The sequence below is a fragment of the Ovis aries genome, chromosome 21, assembly GCF_016772045.2.
Source record: "Ovis aries strain OAR_USU_Benz2616 breed Rambouillet chromosome 21, ARS-UI_Ramb_v3.0, whole genome shotgun sequence".
NCBI lineage: Eukaryota > Metazoa > Chordata > Mammalia > Artiodactyla > Bovidae > Ovis > Ovis aries.
Window position 1 is genome coordinate 22,513,250 of NC_056074.1, and position 14,726 is coordinate 22,527,975.

The following is a 14,726-nucleotide window of genomic DNA, read 5'->3' on the forward strand; positions in this document are numbered from 1 at the left end:
AGAAGAAAAGCTGAAAAACTACAATAGTGATGAGAGGAGCCACACATGTTTCCCTCAGAGAAATTTCAGGAGAGCTGAGAAGACCACCATCAAGGGTCTTTTAAAGCTGATGACTACTAAGCAATATTTCTAAATTAAGCTCCATACAGAATACGGTACACATGGGCAACAGCAAGCGGGATTTACCGCAGACGCCAGCAAGTGTCAGTAACAGGGCAACAGGCAGCTAAGAAAAGGCATGGAATTAACTCTCCTTCTGAGACAGATGACCACTTCTTAGGTTATTCTCAACACAGTGATGCCTGGAGGCTAGATTCAATGATTGATTCTATGGAAGAAACTTGCTATAGCAAACTCTCTGGCCTTGAAAACGTCAGTGTTTTCAATTTTCTCCCCACTCCTAACCAAGAGAAATTTGAAAGGCATTTTTCCCTTATCTGAAGAGTAGTCAGACCTGCATTTCCCACCCAGTTCTTTCAAGTACATACGAACGTCCATGTTTTTAAACGAAAGCAGTGATGAATGTCTACTTTACGTTCCCCTAATGGCTTTGGAGGAATGTAATTGCATCTATCCACAGGGCCATCAATTAAATATCTTTCACTGCCAGTTTGGCCACATTTTATCTGTGTAAAGGCGGCCAAAAAAAGGTACTGATCTTTTGGATGGCTCTAGGCCCTTCAGGGAATATTTATTATGAAGCTAGGTCTAGGCACCAGTTTTCAAATTACCTTCATTAATTAACTTAATCATGCACAACAGTATAATAACTATATTCACAGGCACACCTTGTCCTGTTGTGCTTTGCTGATATTTGTGATCTTTACAGATTGAAGGTTTGTGGCAACCCTGCTTCGACCGCGTCTGTCGGCACTGTTTTTCGAACGGCACTCGCTCACTCTGTGTCATGCTTTGGTGATTCTGCCAATATTTCCAACCCTCCACCAGCAAAAAAGACTATGACTCATTGAAGGTTCAAACAATGGTTGGCATTTTTTTAGCAATGAAGTATTTTTCAATTAAGTACGTTGTTCAAAATAGTACGTTGTTTTTTCAGACCTCATGTTACTGCATACTTAATAGACTGCAATACAGGGGAAACACAGCTTTTCATGAGCTGCTGTTTAGTCGCTCAGTTGCGTCTGACCCTTTTGCGACCCTGTGGACGGTGGCCAGCCAGGCAGTTCTGTCCATGGGATTTCCCAGGCAAGAACACTAGAGTGGGTAGCCATTTCCTTCTCCGGGGCATCATGCCTGGTATTGAACCTACATCTCCTGCATTGGCAGGTGGGTTCTAAACCCTCTGCTCCACCAGAGAAGTGCACTGGAAAACCAGAAAAATCTGCGAGACTTGCCTTCTTGCAATCTTTACTTCATCGCAGTGGTCTGGAACCAAACTGGCAACGTCTCCGAGTTAGGTCTGTACATGTCCACGTCTCTAATGACGTCTTAACGACACATTTGCCTGGGTTAAGTCTCCTAAGTCAAAGGTCTTTGACACAGAGTGGTAACTCACCTTTGTTCTTGGTAACCCCCACACAAATCTAGATATGTTCAAGAAATATTTATTGCCCCAAAAATGTTTGGTCAGTATAGGGTGAAAGAGAAAGGATAGATTTTGCACTCCAACAGATAAAGGTTTGCACAGCGGCATTGCCACTTATTAGCCACTTGACCTTGGACAAATCACTTATCCTCTCTGAATGTCATCTGTAAAATGGGGATAAAAGCCCTTCCCTTAGGTTAGAAGGATCAGATGAGATGACACGTGATATCCCTAAGCAACTGATCAAATAGTCCCATAAACGTCCATCCCCAAATACTGGCTGTAGATAAGCTGGATTCAACCTCATACTTACAAGCTACTATGTAGTGTCTCCATAAAATTATTCACACACACATGATACAGCCACACACGTGAGTTTCACTGCTTAAATGTAGGGCTCATTGAATCTGAATGCGCTGTTTCCTCCGAGGAGTCCCACTGGGAAATATATGCTCCCCTCAAAGATTCCAAGGGCAATGTAGAAGCACAGACTAGTAATCCACCTGCCTCGCTCAGGTGTTGATGTTCTAAACTGCCCATTCTGCATGCTGGAAGATGGGCTCAGTGTAAGATCTCCATCCCAACTCATTGTCTGAACAAAACAAACACACGGCGTGCCCCAGGGCAAATGACTGGGCCCATGAAACCCATCTACTATGAACCATTCCATGTCTACCCGTGACTCTCCTCACCTGCCCAGGGCAATCCCCCCGCAAGCCAGGCGCTACGATGGAGAGAACTGCACATTCTGATCACACAGAGCAGATGTGAGGATGGCAGGGTGTTAACATGAGGAACACGGATGGGACTGGGAGGTTTTACTTGGAAGAGGGAGGCTAGGGGACACGCTGCTGCAGGAAAAGAATGGAAACTGTCTGTGAGCTTCAGGCGGCTGGATTATGTCCAGTGATTTAGAGATGGAAGGATAAGACTCCATTACCAGGCAAAGCCAACTAGGTATGGAAGGGCTGTCTCGTGAAGGAATAGCTTTTCCATCACAAGAAGTATTCCAGCAGAGGCTGAAAGACAACTCATCAGTGAATGACAGAAGGGCTTCGTGGACTGGATAATAAGTGGATGTGGTTCCTCCTAACGTTATGACCCAAGATGCCTATCTCACCTGTAACTGTGTGAATGGCAGAGCACCATGGGACAACCCACCTACTTGCATAAGTAAGGGGAAAGAACTAAGCAATAGATCAAAGAGTCTCATAAATGGCAACTCCTAGACACACACATTTGTAGTCATTTCAAGGGACTGGCTGTAGATAAGCTGAATTCAACCTCATACACACGTGCTACTGTGTAGTGTCTCCACAAAACTATTCACACACACGACACAGCCACACGTGAGTTTCACTGCTTAAATGTAAAGACACGGCATCCTGATTCACAAAGTGTCCTTAGCAACTAAAACCCTTTGACTTCACACCCAAGAGCGCTTGATTAGCCATGACTGGCTGCAACAGTTCTGGTCCCCAAACCCACAGACAGCATCTCAGGCTTTCTGAGCTCTCACTTGGTTGCTGTCCTGATGCACAGGAGACATGGGGAGAAAAAGAAAAAGGACTGAAAAGATCACAGCTGCCATCTGTCCCTCTGAAATTTAAGTGTTATGTGGAATGTTCTCCGGCTGCCGCCTTCACTTCTCAGATGTAAATTTCACTGAGCCCCTGGGTCTGACATGAATCCATACTCCTCCACAAGACACACGTCTGACCCATGCCAGCTGCTGAATCACTGGCCTGGCTCTTTTGATGTGTGCACACATGAACATGATCTGGAATGTGTATGGAGACCTGAGTAGTCATTAACCTCCATACCCTTCTCCTGAGAGCTGACCCTTTTCCTGCACCATCCAGGTTCTCACATGCAAGGGAGCTAAAACCTGAGAGAGAAGGAAACGTAAAATCAATCCCAAATGTGGAGCCCCAAACCACTGCAAGATGGATCACTTACAAACGGCTGGAAACTTCTCTGTCTCCTCAACATGCCCGGCCAGCAGAGCCAGAGGGAAAGAGCTAAACCTCTCAGATCCTCTGAAATGAACACTCAGAGTTAACGGTCAAATAGGTGGACGAGGCGATCATATGGGCTGCATACCAACTCCACCGCAGTACCGTAGCTATTAAAATGGTGGGGTCATGGATACTTAGTCTAATGAATGGATTTTAAACATGGATTCAGTTTTTAACCCAACCCGGGAAGTGGTATGATATGCAAAGACTAACACAGCCACTGCTCAATATGTGGCTTGCCACTCACGTCTCTGATTAGAAGTTGCTGGGACCCAGGGCACAGAGCTGGCAACAGGGATGGGCAGAGAGAAAGCGGTGGCCCAGAATGCACTGCAGCAGGAATTCAATTCTGATGCTACTTCTGTTTCTTTAAATGAACACTGTGACAGTGTAACGCTAATAAACATTCGTGGAACTAACTGTATGACAATTGCAGATTTTACGTTTTTATATGACATGACATCCTTTAATCATCATTCCTGTCTAGTGAAAATGTTAGCTGCTCAGTTGTGTCCGACTCTTTGTGACCCTATGGACTGTAGCCCGCCAGGCTCCTCTGTCCATCGAATTCTCAAAGCAAGAATACTGGAGTGGGTTGCCATTCCCTTCTCCAGGGGATCTTCCCGAACTGGGGATCAAACCCCAGGCTCGCACACTGCAGGCAGATTCCTTAACACCATCTGAATGATCAGGGAAGCCGCTCCTTGTCTAGGTTACATTTAAATAAAATTTAGACTTTTGTTTTTGGTAAAAGAAATATGCTGAAATCTTCTTTCCAACTGTCTGAGGACGCTCAGAACAATTTTCAATCAGTGCTTCTAGAAAGGAAATTTGAAAAAAGGCAATACATTTTAGAGTTCTAACTCTTTTTGGAAAGCAACTCTATCTGAAGAGTGAATAAAGGCGATTCAAGGTAAAGTGTTCCAAGCCCAGAGCCCCTACGTGAGTGGGGTAGAGTATGGCTTAAAGCAGAATTTACCAACAGTTAAAGACTTTTTACAGTCTGGGAAGGAGGGAATAGACTGTGAGAGAGAGAAGAGGGGAAAAAAAGAGGTAGCAGGAAGACGGAAAATCAGTTTGGCTCATCAATCAAAGCAAGAGTGAAGCAGGTTCACGACCAGCTGGGTTCGGCCCTTCCAGCGGCGGTGGCTTGGGAGGCCTCATCTCCCAGAGACAGGGAAGTTCCAGGGCTCCGTACTCACCAGTGAGTTCCTCTAGGGCGGGCTGTCCACTCTTGGTGTAGTGGCTGGGCTCCGTGGTCACACACCCTGAGCTGGACTCGGCGGTAACATTCCCTTCGGTGTCTGTCTGGGACCTTCACACACAAACCAGGGCAGACATACTTGTCACAAGCGGTAACTATCCCGTCTGGACCACTGTGCTCCAATCACAACCCCCGTGAGCCCCTCCCTTGGTGAGAAGCTTTAGAACAGAGCACACCAGCAGACACTCTAAATAATTCATCGGTGCACGAGGAGCGATGTCCCAGAAACAGAGAAGAGCCACCGAAGTGTAAAAGGTGAAATATTCATCACCCAAATGGAGGGTCTGCTGTCCTTCACTGGGGAACGCGTTTCTGCGTCCCCTATGGGGAGCTGGATCTAGCCAGCCAAAGGCTGGCAAGTACCCGGCGGTTTGGATCATTTAACCTGTGCCAAAGAGCCAGTTCTAAGTAACCAGCGATGCCAGCAAGCCAAGCATGAAGATGATTCCACTGGCAGCCCCGTGCGCCAACCCCCCCACCCACCGCCCAGATCCTCCTGACACGGCTGTCTCTGGAGAGGTGACTGTACAACCGGCCAGGAGTGGGTGCCAAGCAGGTGTGTTTGCCCTCCAGGTCTGATTCAGAGCTCAGATCTCCTGAGATGAAAGGTCTCACTGATCATTATTTCAACACTTGACTGAAATCTGTACTTCCCCAAACCTTCTCCATGCCCTTATTTGTCAAGCAAATCGAGACAATCAAGCAGTGTGCTCTAGCCACAATTACCTCTGCTTATTCAGGCGTGCCAGGCAAATATGATTACATTCGGATACATAACCCTGGGCGTAATGTTATTCATTCATCGGCATCCTCAGCTAATTCAACCAGATTTCACTCTCTATGAAAAAGTGATTGCCTGAAACAGACTGTGGGGGGGTGCACCGATAAGCCCACATCATCCATCTACACTCCCCCCCACCTTTGCCTTCCTATTGACGCCATCGGTTCCCCATTCCCATCATCTCTGAATTTAAAGGATTTCCGTGCTTTCTGTGTTCCTCTCCGTCCTTTGACCAGAATCCAAGCTTTCGCCATCTCTGCCCAGGCCGGTGAACAGGTATATTGCCTCCAGCCATAGAACTTACAGATGACAGCCTGGTATAGAAACCAGCCCATGGATGATTCTTACTGGTCTGCCTAGTACCTTTCAAAGCTTTTGAATTCACGTCCACATTTAAAACTGGAGAGAGGTCACCAAAAAACTCTGGATTTCTGTCCCTTTCTCAGTAAAAACAAGTCTGGAAGGACTGAGCTCACTTTCTTGCAGGGCGCCACCTGCTGGTGAAAAGTGGTGGCGGTCCCCTCTGGGGAGGCGCGAGGTTACCTTTCCTGGAGTCCCGTTCACCCTGAACCGCTCAGGGTGCTACCACTGTGGTATCACCTTTGCGGACCCAAGCAGGCACCTGAACCGTGATCTCTGTTTCAGACTGTTTCCAGGTCTTGTCCACTCCCCATTCTGCTCTCCACTGACCTTGGTGGCCCTGATGTGACCTTTCATCTTTTGATTAAAGGCTTCTAATGGTTTTCCGTTGCCCGCAGAATAAGATCTAAAGTCCCTATTGTGATAGAAGACGCCCTACATCACAGGATTCTTCCTCCTTCATTTCCAGCCCGTCTCCTGGCGCTCCTGCCATAACACACGGACCCGCCCTATGCTCCACCCACATGCGGCTTCTCTCCAGTCCCAGCTCATACCCAGCCCTTCACAATTTTGTCTTTGTAGTGACTGTGCCTTTGAATGAAGGCTCTTTTCCTCTTTCTTCCTTAGTTTGCTCCTGAGCTGCCCTGAAGGCACATCCCCATGCCATCTTGGTTTGGAAACTTTCCCCAATTCTTGGCCAGTGGATGGCTCCACCTCTTGTGCGTTTTTGTTCTCCTGATGTCTACTTATTACAGTAAGATCTAATTAATAAACCTTTCCTCCACTAGATTACGAGCTCTCTGAAGGCTAAGACTGGCTCTTTTGAGTGGGCATTTAAGAACACTCTGCTCCAATTCATATGCTAAGCAGGCACTCAGGTAGGGTGTGATGAATGGATAAATGAGTTTTTAAGTCTAGAAAGATTCTGGGTGAGAGAAGGACCATTGGACTTGGAGGTCTGAACATTGAGCTGGGTGGAGTCTGCCGTCTATTACTTGATAGCCACATACATCTCAGTAAATCACTGCACCTTGGAGAGAGGCTGGACCCTTATCTGGACATGGGATTACAACAGCCACCTCTCCCAGCTGCTACAAAACTCACAGGTGAAACCACACGAAAGCACTTAGCGAAGTATTAAGCAACAGAGGTGTCCAGTGTGTCTTATGAACTGGTAACTATAGTTCATTCCGAGTGATCTTTCTAAAAAAAATGGTTTATTTTCCTTTTTCTTTTGGTAACATCACTAACATGAGAGGTTCTAGGAGGAGCACTGTTAAATAATAAACAGTGAGCTGTAAACTTGAGAGAGAGAAACCTGGAGCATAAATGGAGTCTAAGCCACTTTCTAAGAATCCTCTGATCTAGTCCTGGCTCCTCAATTTATAGATGAGGCTCAGCATGAGGCAGTGACTTAGAGTCAAGACTATTTCATGGTTAAGCACTTGGTCCCTCTAGGTAGAGAGACTTGGCTATAAGCACGGGCTCTTCTGACTACCAGCTCTTTGACGTAGAGCAAGTTATTTAATTATTCTAGGCCTCAGTTTGCTTATCGGAAGAATGGGGATAAAAAAGGAAGCCAGCTCGTGGAGCTGTGAGAAGGATCCAGTGATCTGGGTTTCTGCACACACGTGGTGCACGCTCAGCAGCGGTGCCTGCAGCCAGGTCCCAAGGCCACACAGGGACGCACAAGTGAACAAAAGACCAAGTTAGGCAACAGGGCTCTTCTCTCCAGCCTGCCGGGCTCACCAGAGGAAAGACACCTCAGAGGAGGAACAAGGACATCACTCGGGCTGAACACAAACACTAGAGAGCAGTTCAACACATGGGATGCTTTCTCCCTCCCATCTGTTGGACTTTAGCTCTTTACCATTAAGAGCTTTTCCACTCATAGAAAAATCTTGAAATATCAAAAAAAAAAAAAAAGAGCTTAAATGTTTAGAATCTTTCAAATGATTACAGCCAGAAAAAAAAAGCGGGGGAGAGTGGAATTGACCATGATCAGACTGTCACATATTTTAATTCTGAAAATGCAAATCAAAAATCTGGGAATAGCAGCCTGAATATGCCTGACGTTAAGACTATCCACATGACTACAATAATAAAAATTTCACGGCAAGCAATTCAGTTGCTTCCATGGTTCAGAAAACAGTTGTATAAAAAGTTGAGCATGGAGACCAGCGCTGAAGCAGTATCTAAGTTTTGGCACCCTTCTCAGGACTATTAGCTGAGCTGATGATTTAATACAAAGATGACCACCTCCCATTTAAAAAGATCTGGTGTGACCCTCCCTGAAGGGGAGAGTGAACAAGGAAAAGGAAAGAGCTTCTCCCCAGAAGCCTGACCTTCCCTCAAAGGCTGGATGCTGTGGGCTTGACTCCGCACTCAGTCGCTTGAACCAGTCTTCCTATCAACTCTTGGCGGGAATGGAAACAGAACTGGAACTCACCTCAGGCAGAGAGAGGAAACATCTAATTCACTGGGGAAGCATGCAGGCTGAGGAAGCGGAAAGCATGGGCGCGAGTCTGTGCATATGAACAGGTATGTGAACACACGTGTGGATACGTGCATAGGTGCATTCACATTTCATCTATGAATGTGTACTTGGGTCCTTATTTACGTGTGACTGTCCGTGATGTGCACTCACCATATGGATGCATCTGTGTGTGTGTATAAGCTGGGTAGCGTGTGTGTGTGTGTGTGTGTGTGTGTGTGTGTCTGTCTGTCTGTCTGCCTGCCTGCCTGCCTGCCTCCTTATTTACGTGTGACTGTCCGTGATGTGCACTCACCATATGGATGCATCTGTGTGTGTGTATAAGCTGGGTAGCGTGTGTGCGTGTGTGCGTGTGTGCGTGTGTGTGTGTGTGTGTGTGTGTGTGTATCTGTCTGTCTGTCTGCCTGCCTGCCTGCCTGCCTGCCTGCCTTCCATCTGCCCAGACAGGACTCATCGCAAGAATCAAGCATCATACAGAGACGATGTCCCCCAACCTGTCCAGGTGTGTGGTGTGACCAGAGGCTCTCACAGGCCACAACCGCCCAGCACAGTAGCACCGGGCTCCCCGTGGCCCCCTGTGGTCCCCTGCATGTGCCATCAGAGGCAGGCAGAGGGACTGGCAGTGGGAACATTCAGGCTTGCCACCAAAATACAACTCAGGCTCTCTGGTTCTTCTAGAACTAATCCTTCCTTATGGTTACCCTTCTTCCTCATCCTGTTCTCCCCTCTGAAAAATCCCAGCACATAGCAGGGACTGAAAAAATATTTGAGTTCCCTGGCTGCCTAGTGGTTAGAATTCCGGGCTTTCACGGCTGTGGCCTGGATTTAATCCCTGGTTGGGGAACCCGCAATCCACACAGTGTGGCCAAAAAATAAAAATAAAAAAAATTTTTTAGAAGAAAAGAAGAAAAATACATGCAATAGGGTAACAAACCATGAGGTTCTGGAAGTTCAAGATGAGCCTCTCTGTGAGAAGTCTCAGTTGCTCAGCAAGGTGGTTTTGTGTTTCATCGTTTAAAGCACATTCAGGATGCTTTAGGACTGACCTTGGAGGCTGTCAAGTGAAACCAAACCACCCTCCTAGCTATTGTTCAGGCTGCTTCTGCCAAGCCCCTGGGTCCCCGCCTTCCTGGGCCACTCCTCCGCATCTCAGGATCACTCACATTTTCCTTCCACTCTTAGGCTTTCTAACCTACCCCCACGCCCCAGCCACGCTGAATTAACTGTCCCTCAAGCACACTGCGTAGGTCTCTATCAGGAGCTGATCACGGGGCCCCTGAACTGTCTGCCTCAATGTTCCCGGAAGACCCCTGCCCTTGAAGACCCCTTGCCCAGGGCTGGGCAGGGCTGGGGAGGGGGGCAGCCGCTCCTACCTGTACAGGAAAGGCGCCACGGTGGCAGTGTTGGGGTGGCTGTATTGCTGCTGGGGCTGAGGTAGCTGGACACTGGCAGTATTGCTTCCTGTGGTCTGGGTGGTCCCCACGGCCGCACTGACAGTCTGGCTGCTGATGCTGTGGTTCAGGCCGGTCCCTCCGGGGCCTTTTCCTTCCGAGGACGCCAGGCTGGAGGAGGAGCTGGAGTGCCTGCCGTCCAGCGGGGGCTTCTGCTGGGGGAGCCCCGAGCTCGGCTTCCCACCCCGGGCTCGCTCCCCGTCCTTGGAAGGCGTGGGGGCACTTGGGGATTTCCCGGGCACGCTCTTCATCCCTGGTTTTGGTATCCCGCTGTGGGAAGGGGCCGGGGCCTCCTTCTTGGCACTGTTGAGCTTCCCCCCTTTGGGGATGAAGCTGGCGATCTTGGAGGACTTTTTGGGCATCTCGGTCAGGGCGGCCCCGCTGGGGTCTTCTCTCGCCCCCTCTTTGAGGTCCGGCCTGTCTGTCACGGAGGCTCTCTTGGTGAGGTCCTTGCTTTTCTCCTTCTCGCGCTGCTGTTTCTCCTTTTCCTTCTCGCTGCCTTTCGGGGAGCTCTTCTTGTTGGTCAGCGCCCGGCTGAAAGTCCTCTGGGCGATGCCCTTGAGGGCGATCTTGGGGCTGTTGGACGCGGGGCCGGCTGCTGACAGCGGGCGGCCGCCCGCCTCCATCTCTTCGCTCTCCTCGAAGCTGGGCAGGATCTCCAGCCGCTCGCAGCTCGTGTCCCGCGACCCCGGGCCCTCGCCCGCCTTGGAAGCTCCCTTGCTGTTGAACAGTTTTAGCTTTTCCAGCATGGACCTCTGATTGTTGGGGGCCGGCTTCAGGGCTTCGGGGGCGGGCCGGGGGGGCTCGGGCGTGGGCGGCTTGACTGAGAGCGTGGCGGCCGCGGCGCTGTGCTTCGCGCTGACCGACTTGCTGCGCCAGGGCTTGGAGGCCGAGCTGGGCTGGGGGATGGCCGAGGAGGCGCCGCAGCTAGCAGGGCCACACCCGCCGCCTCCCTCCAAAGCGGCGGGTGCATCTTCGCTCATTGCGGGGTGGGAGGACGCCGGGCTCGCCAAAGGCTCTGCGGAGACGGGGAAGAGAGGGAGACCCGAGTTACACGTATGGGCCTGCACTCATCACGAGGGGGCATCAGCCACGGCTGCACGGCCGATCGCTCCAACCCGGATGCCACGCAGCTCCACCACCTGTCTCAATTTTAATTCCGCCTTGACTTTCTCCTATGCTCCGTCAGGCACTGTTCACCTCCCCCCCCCCCCCCCCCACATTTTGGCATATGCTATGTGAACGCACACCGACCTTAACATCCATAAGCATGTGGCACAATTAAGCACACACTTCACGGGAAAACAAACGAAAATCCACACCATCACTGTGATTGTGTGGGAATGGTACAAGAGATGTCTCCTGTCTTGAATGATTCAACCCATAACCAACCCCGTTTTCCAACTAAAGGGAAACAATGGAGGATTATCCAACTTTAAGAAAACAATGTATCAGAGACATTAACACAGAACAGATTCCCCCCCTCCACAAAAAATCCAGAAAAAAGAGAAACCAAGCATAATCTTGACAGACCTAATTACCCACAGAAATTGCTAAATCCCATCAAAGCCTATGCGTTTTCCCTATGTTGGCACTTTTTAAAGAGTTACAAACGTGATGCAGGCTGGAGTTTAAAAAAAGGCTTTCGAGCTTAAGAGCATGAACCGAGCACGAGGCTTCACCGTCAGCAGGAAAACTCGCAGGTTATCTGAAAGTCAAGGCTTCCCCCTTGGCACACAGGGTGTAGTTCCCCAGCCAGCCCCTTTTCTCAGAAAAGCCTCAAAATATTTCCAAATTGGAACTGGAATTATTTGGAGACAGGCGGGTTCCAAACTGGCGCTCTGCTAGGCACCGAGGCAGCCTAGATTGATGACCTGAACGCCAGAGCTGCCTTGCTCAGGCGGCAGGCAGAGCCACACAGCGCCATCCTCCACGTCGGGGCAGCTGTCAGAGGGAAGGGGGCCGGGACACGGCTGTGAGCCCATCCCCGCGCCCACCCACGACCACGCCTGCCCAGCGCAGACAGGGTGCAGCACCTCGGCCCCCAAAGAGCCTGTCCCCCACCCTTGCAAAGTCACAGGGACACGACTTACCCGGCCACAGTCACTTTCTCCCGCAACGATTCCCTAGGAAAACGTCTCCAGCCCGAGAGGCTGTCCTTCCGACTGTCACAACTGGTTTCGGTTAAACTGCTCATGTTTCTAATTAACTTTTGTCATCCGCAACTGCTCCAGTGCCCAGAAGCCTGGCGGGATTAACGGCTGCTTCTTCTGCTTTTTTTTTTTTTTTCCCCTTTTTAAATACCTACGTTCCACCGCCTTTGAGCAGCAGAGTAAACTGTATATAAGAGCGGCTTTTTATGATTTAAAAGTCAACGGCCGCCAAAGCCGAGCAAAGGCAGCCCCTTGTGGGACACGAGCCGGGAGCACTCCCAGCAGACGAACTGGCCTCCCTTCCCTCTCAACTGCTCCGGGGGGTGGGGTGGGGGGAGCCGCAGCTCCGGGGTGATCCAACGCAGACCTCCCAATGTTTTAAAACACATACATCTTCCTGACTTCCCGGGGATTCAGGTTTGGAGCGGGGGCTGCTGTGCGATCCTCCCTTACAAAACGCACGGTGGATTGCTGGATCTTTTCCTGGGGAGAGCTGGGGACTGGCTGGGAAACAGGCTCGCGGAACCCACCCACACCACCAGCCCCTAGGAGGGTCTCCTCGGGTGGGACACGCTGCTCATGGAGGGCCTCCTGGGCTCAGGAGGTATCATGCTAGGCACTCTGAGAAGAGGGGCTCACTGCCCCCGTCTGACGAGTGGGGAGACTGAGGCTTGGAGAGGGCTAACGACTGACCCTCCATCACACCACTGGAGATGGTCCAGGGTGGGATTTGGACTCAAGTCTCGAGACACAGTGCTCTTTGGGACGGCATCCCAGCTACCTCCCGCGATAAAGAACACGTGTAAACGACAGCCACTTAGATGACCAGCGGACTTCAGGGCATCTACCTCTCCTACTGCTTGAGTATATTCACGATGTCCATGGTGGGGGACAAACCAGCCCAGCCACTGGACAGGAGGCACCGATGCCATGGAGGCCAGCTCCTGGGAGGGCAGCAGTGACCCTCCAATCGCCAGTTCCACTCTCTCAGGACCGCTGTCCTTCCCTTTACTTGGGCTCAGATCTGGGGCAGAAATATTCATTCATTCGTACATTCAGTAAATTCACTGATGTCAACATTCAAAGATGGGTCATCCCTGGTGGCCCAGTAGTTAAGAATGCCTCTGCCAATGCAGGGGACACGGGTTCCCTCCATGGTCTGGGAACTATGATCCCACATGCGGCGGGGCAACTAAACTTGAGCCACAGCTAGAGAGCCCTCCTGCCGCACTTCTGAAGCCCCCATGCCCCAGGGTTCATGCTCCGCAACATGAGAAGACACTGCAATGAGCAGCTCGCACATAGCAATAGAGAGTAGCCCCCGTTTGCCACAAGAGAAAGCCCGAGGACAGCAATGAAGAGCCCATGTGTCACGATGAAGACTCAGAGCAGCCAAAAATAATTAGTTTTTAAAAATTAAGAACAAATTTAATGAGTGCCTAGTATATGCCACATGTTGTTCTAGGCGCTGGGATACATCAATGACAACACCGAGATCCCTGCCTTCATGGATGTCACACTCTAGCAGGGAGGAACTGATAATTCATATATTAATACATACATTTTATCATTTGGCAGAAAAGAAGTCCTAGAGAAAAGGGGCTTTGAATGGGGTGGGGAGATTGCAACAATGTCCATATGGGAGCTACAGCAAGTTGGGATCAGAGGTTTGCTCTTCTTTCCTAAAGAAGTTTCAGAACTACTCCCTGCTGAGCAGAGGCACACGCATCCGTGTGACTTCTCTGCTCCCACACATTCCCTGGAACTCTTACAAAGCTCTTACAAGAAATGCCCCTGCCTAACATTTCTGTGTAATTTTAAATCTTAACATGCACAGCTAGCAATCAGTTGTTACTAACCAGTTAGGGACTGATCCAGAGTTAACCAGACACCTGACTTGTCTAAGAGAAATGTGTAAGCCAATCAAAGACATGTGTTTCCTTCAGGAAAGGTGTCAGGTGCAAGAAGGGGCTCACATGCCATAGGCATGACGGATACATAATCACTTCCCAGGCTGTCCCCAGATGGCTCCCAGAAACTCTTGTCTTTCAAACCCCAGCTCAAACGCCTTCGTCCTTTGTCAAGCTCCCTGAGACCCTCAGGCTGAATGAACTACCCGGTTTGCATCATCACCTGGTATTTTTACCTACTCTGCTTCCCCGGGACACTGTCCAAACTTCCCTTTTTATAAAAGCATTTGGAGGGCCACCTACTTACACCAGGCACTGGGAATATAGCCTCTGCCCTTTAGGAACTCACTGTTCAAAGAGGTACCAGACCTCAAAACAGAGCACAGAAGCAATGTCAAGGCTGTAGAGGGCAGTACATGGTCCCAGGAGACCCAAAGATTGGGATCTCCTGATTCTCCCAGAGAGTCTGGGAGAGCTTCATGGAGGAGGCACTATGGGTTGGCTTGTTCCCCTGGTCTGTGAATCCTTCCAGAGCAGAGACCACTCCCTGCCCCCATTCATCCTTGTTTCCCTAAGCCTGCCAGAGCATAGAAAATACTAAATGGTTTCTGCATTGTTGGTGAGTAGTTGTGACATTTGCAAGTCACACTTAAGGCAAGAGAGACTCAAAATTTGTGATCAGTCATTAGGGTTTTATTAAAACCTTTCAGTCCAAACTCAGGATTAGGACTCAGAGCTTCAGAATTTCC

General features: G+C 49.7%; 1 protein-coding gene across 11 annotated transcripts in view; it reads right to left on the minus strand.

Moving 5' to 3' along the window:
- The window catches only part of NAV2 (neuron navigator 2), a 799,971-nt gene that overhangs the window by 167,693 nt on the left and 617,552 nt on the right, over positions 1-14,726 (minus strand). For all 11 annotated transcript variants that reach the window (XR_009597822.1, XM_060403976.1, XM_060403975.1 and 8 more), the window contains 2 exons: positions 9,837-10,932; positions 4,767-4,879 (listed from right to left, as the gene is read on the minus strand). Coding sequence is in view for 10 of the 11 variants with exons in the window: in XM_060403976.1 (XP_060259959.1) it covers positions 4,767-4,879; positions 9,837-10,932 (1,209 nt within the window). In the remaining variant the exon portion in view is untranslated. The remainder of the gene's footprint in view (positions 1-4,766; positions 4,880-9,836; positions 10,933-14,726) is intronic.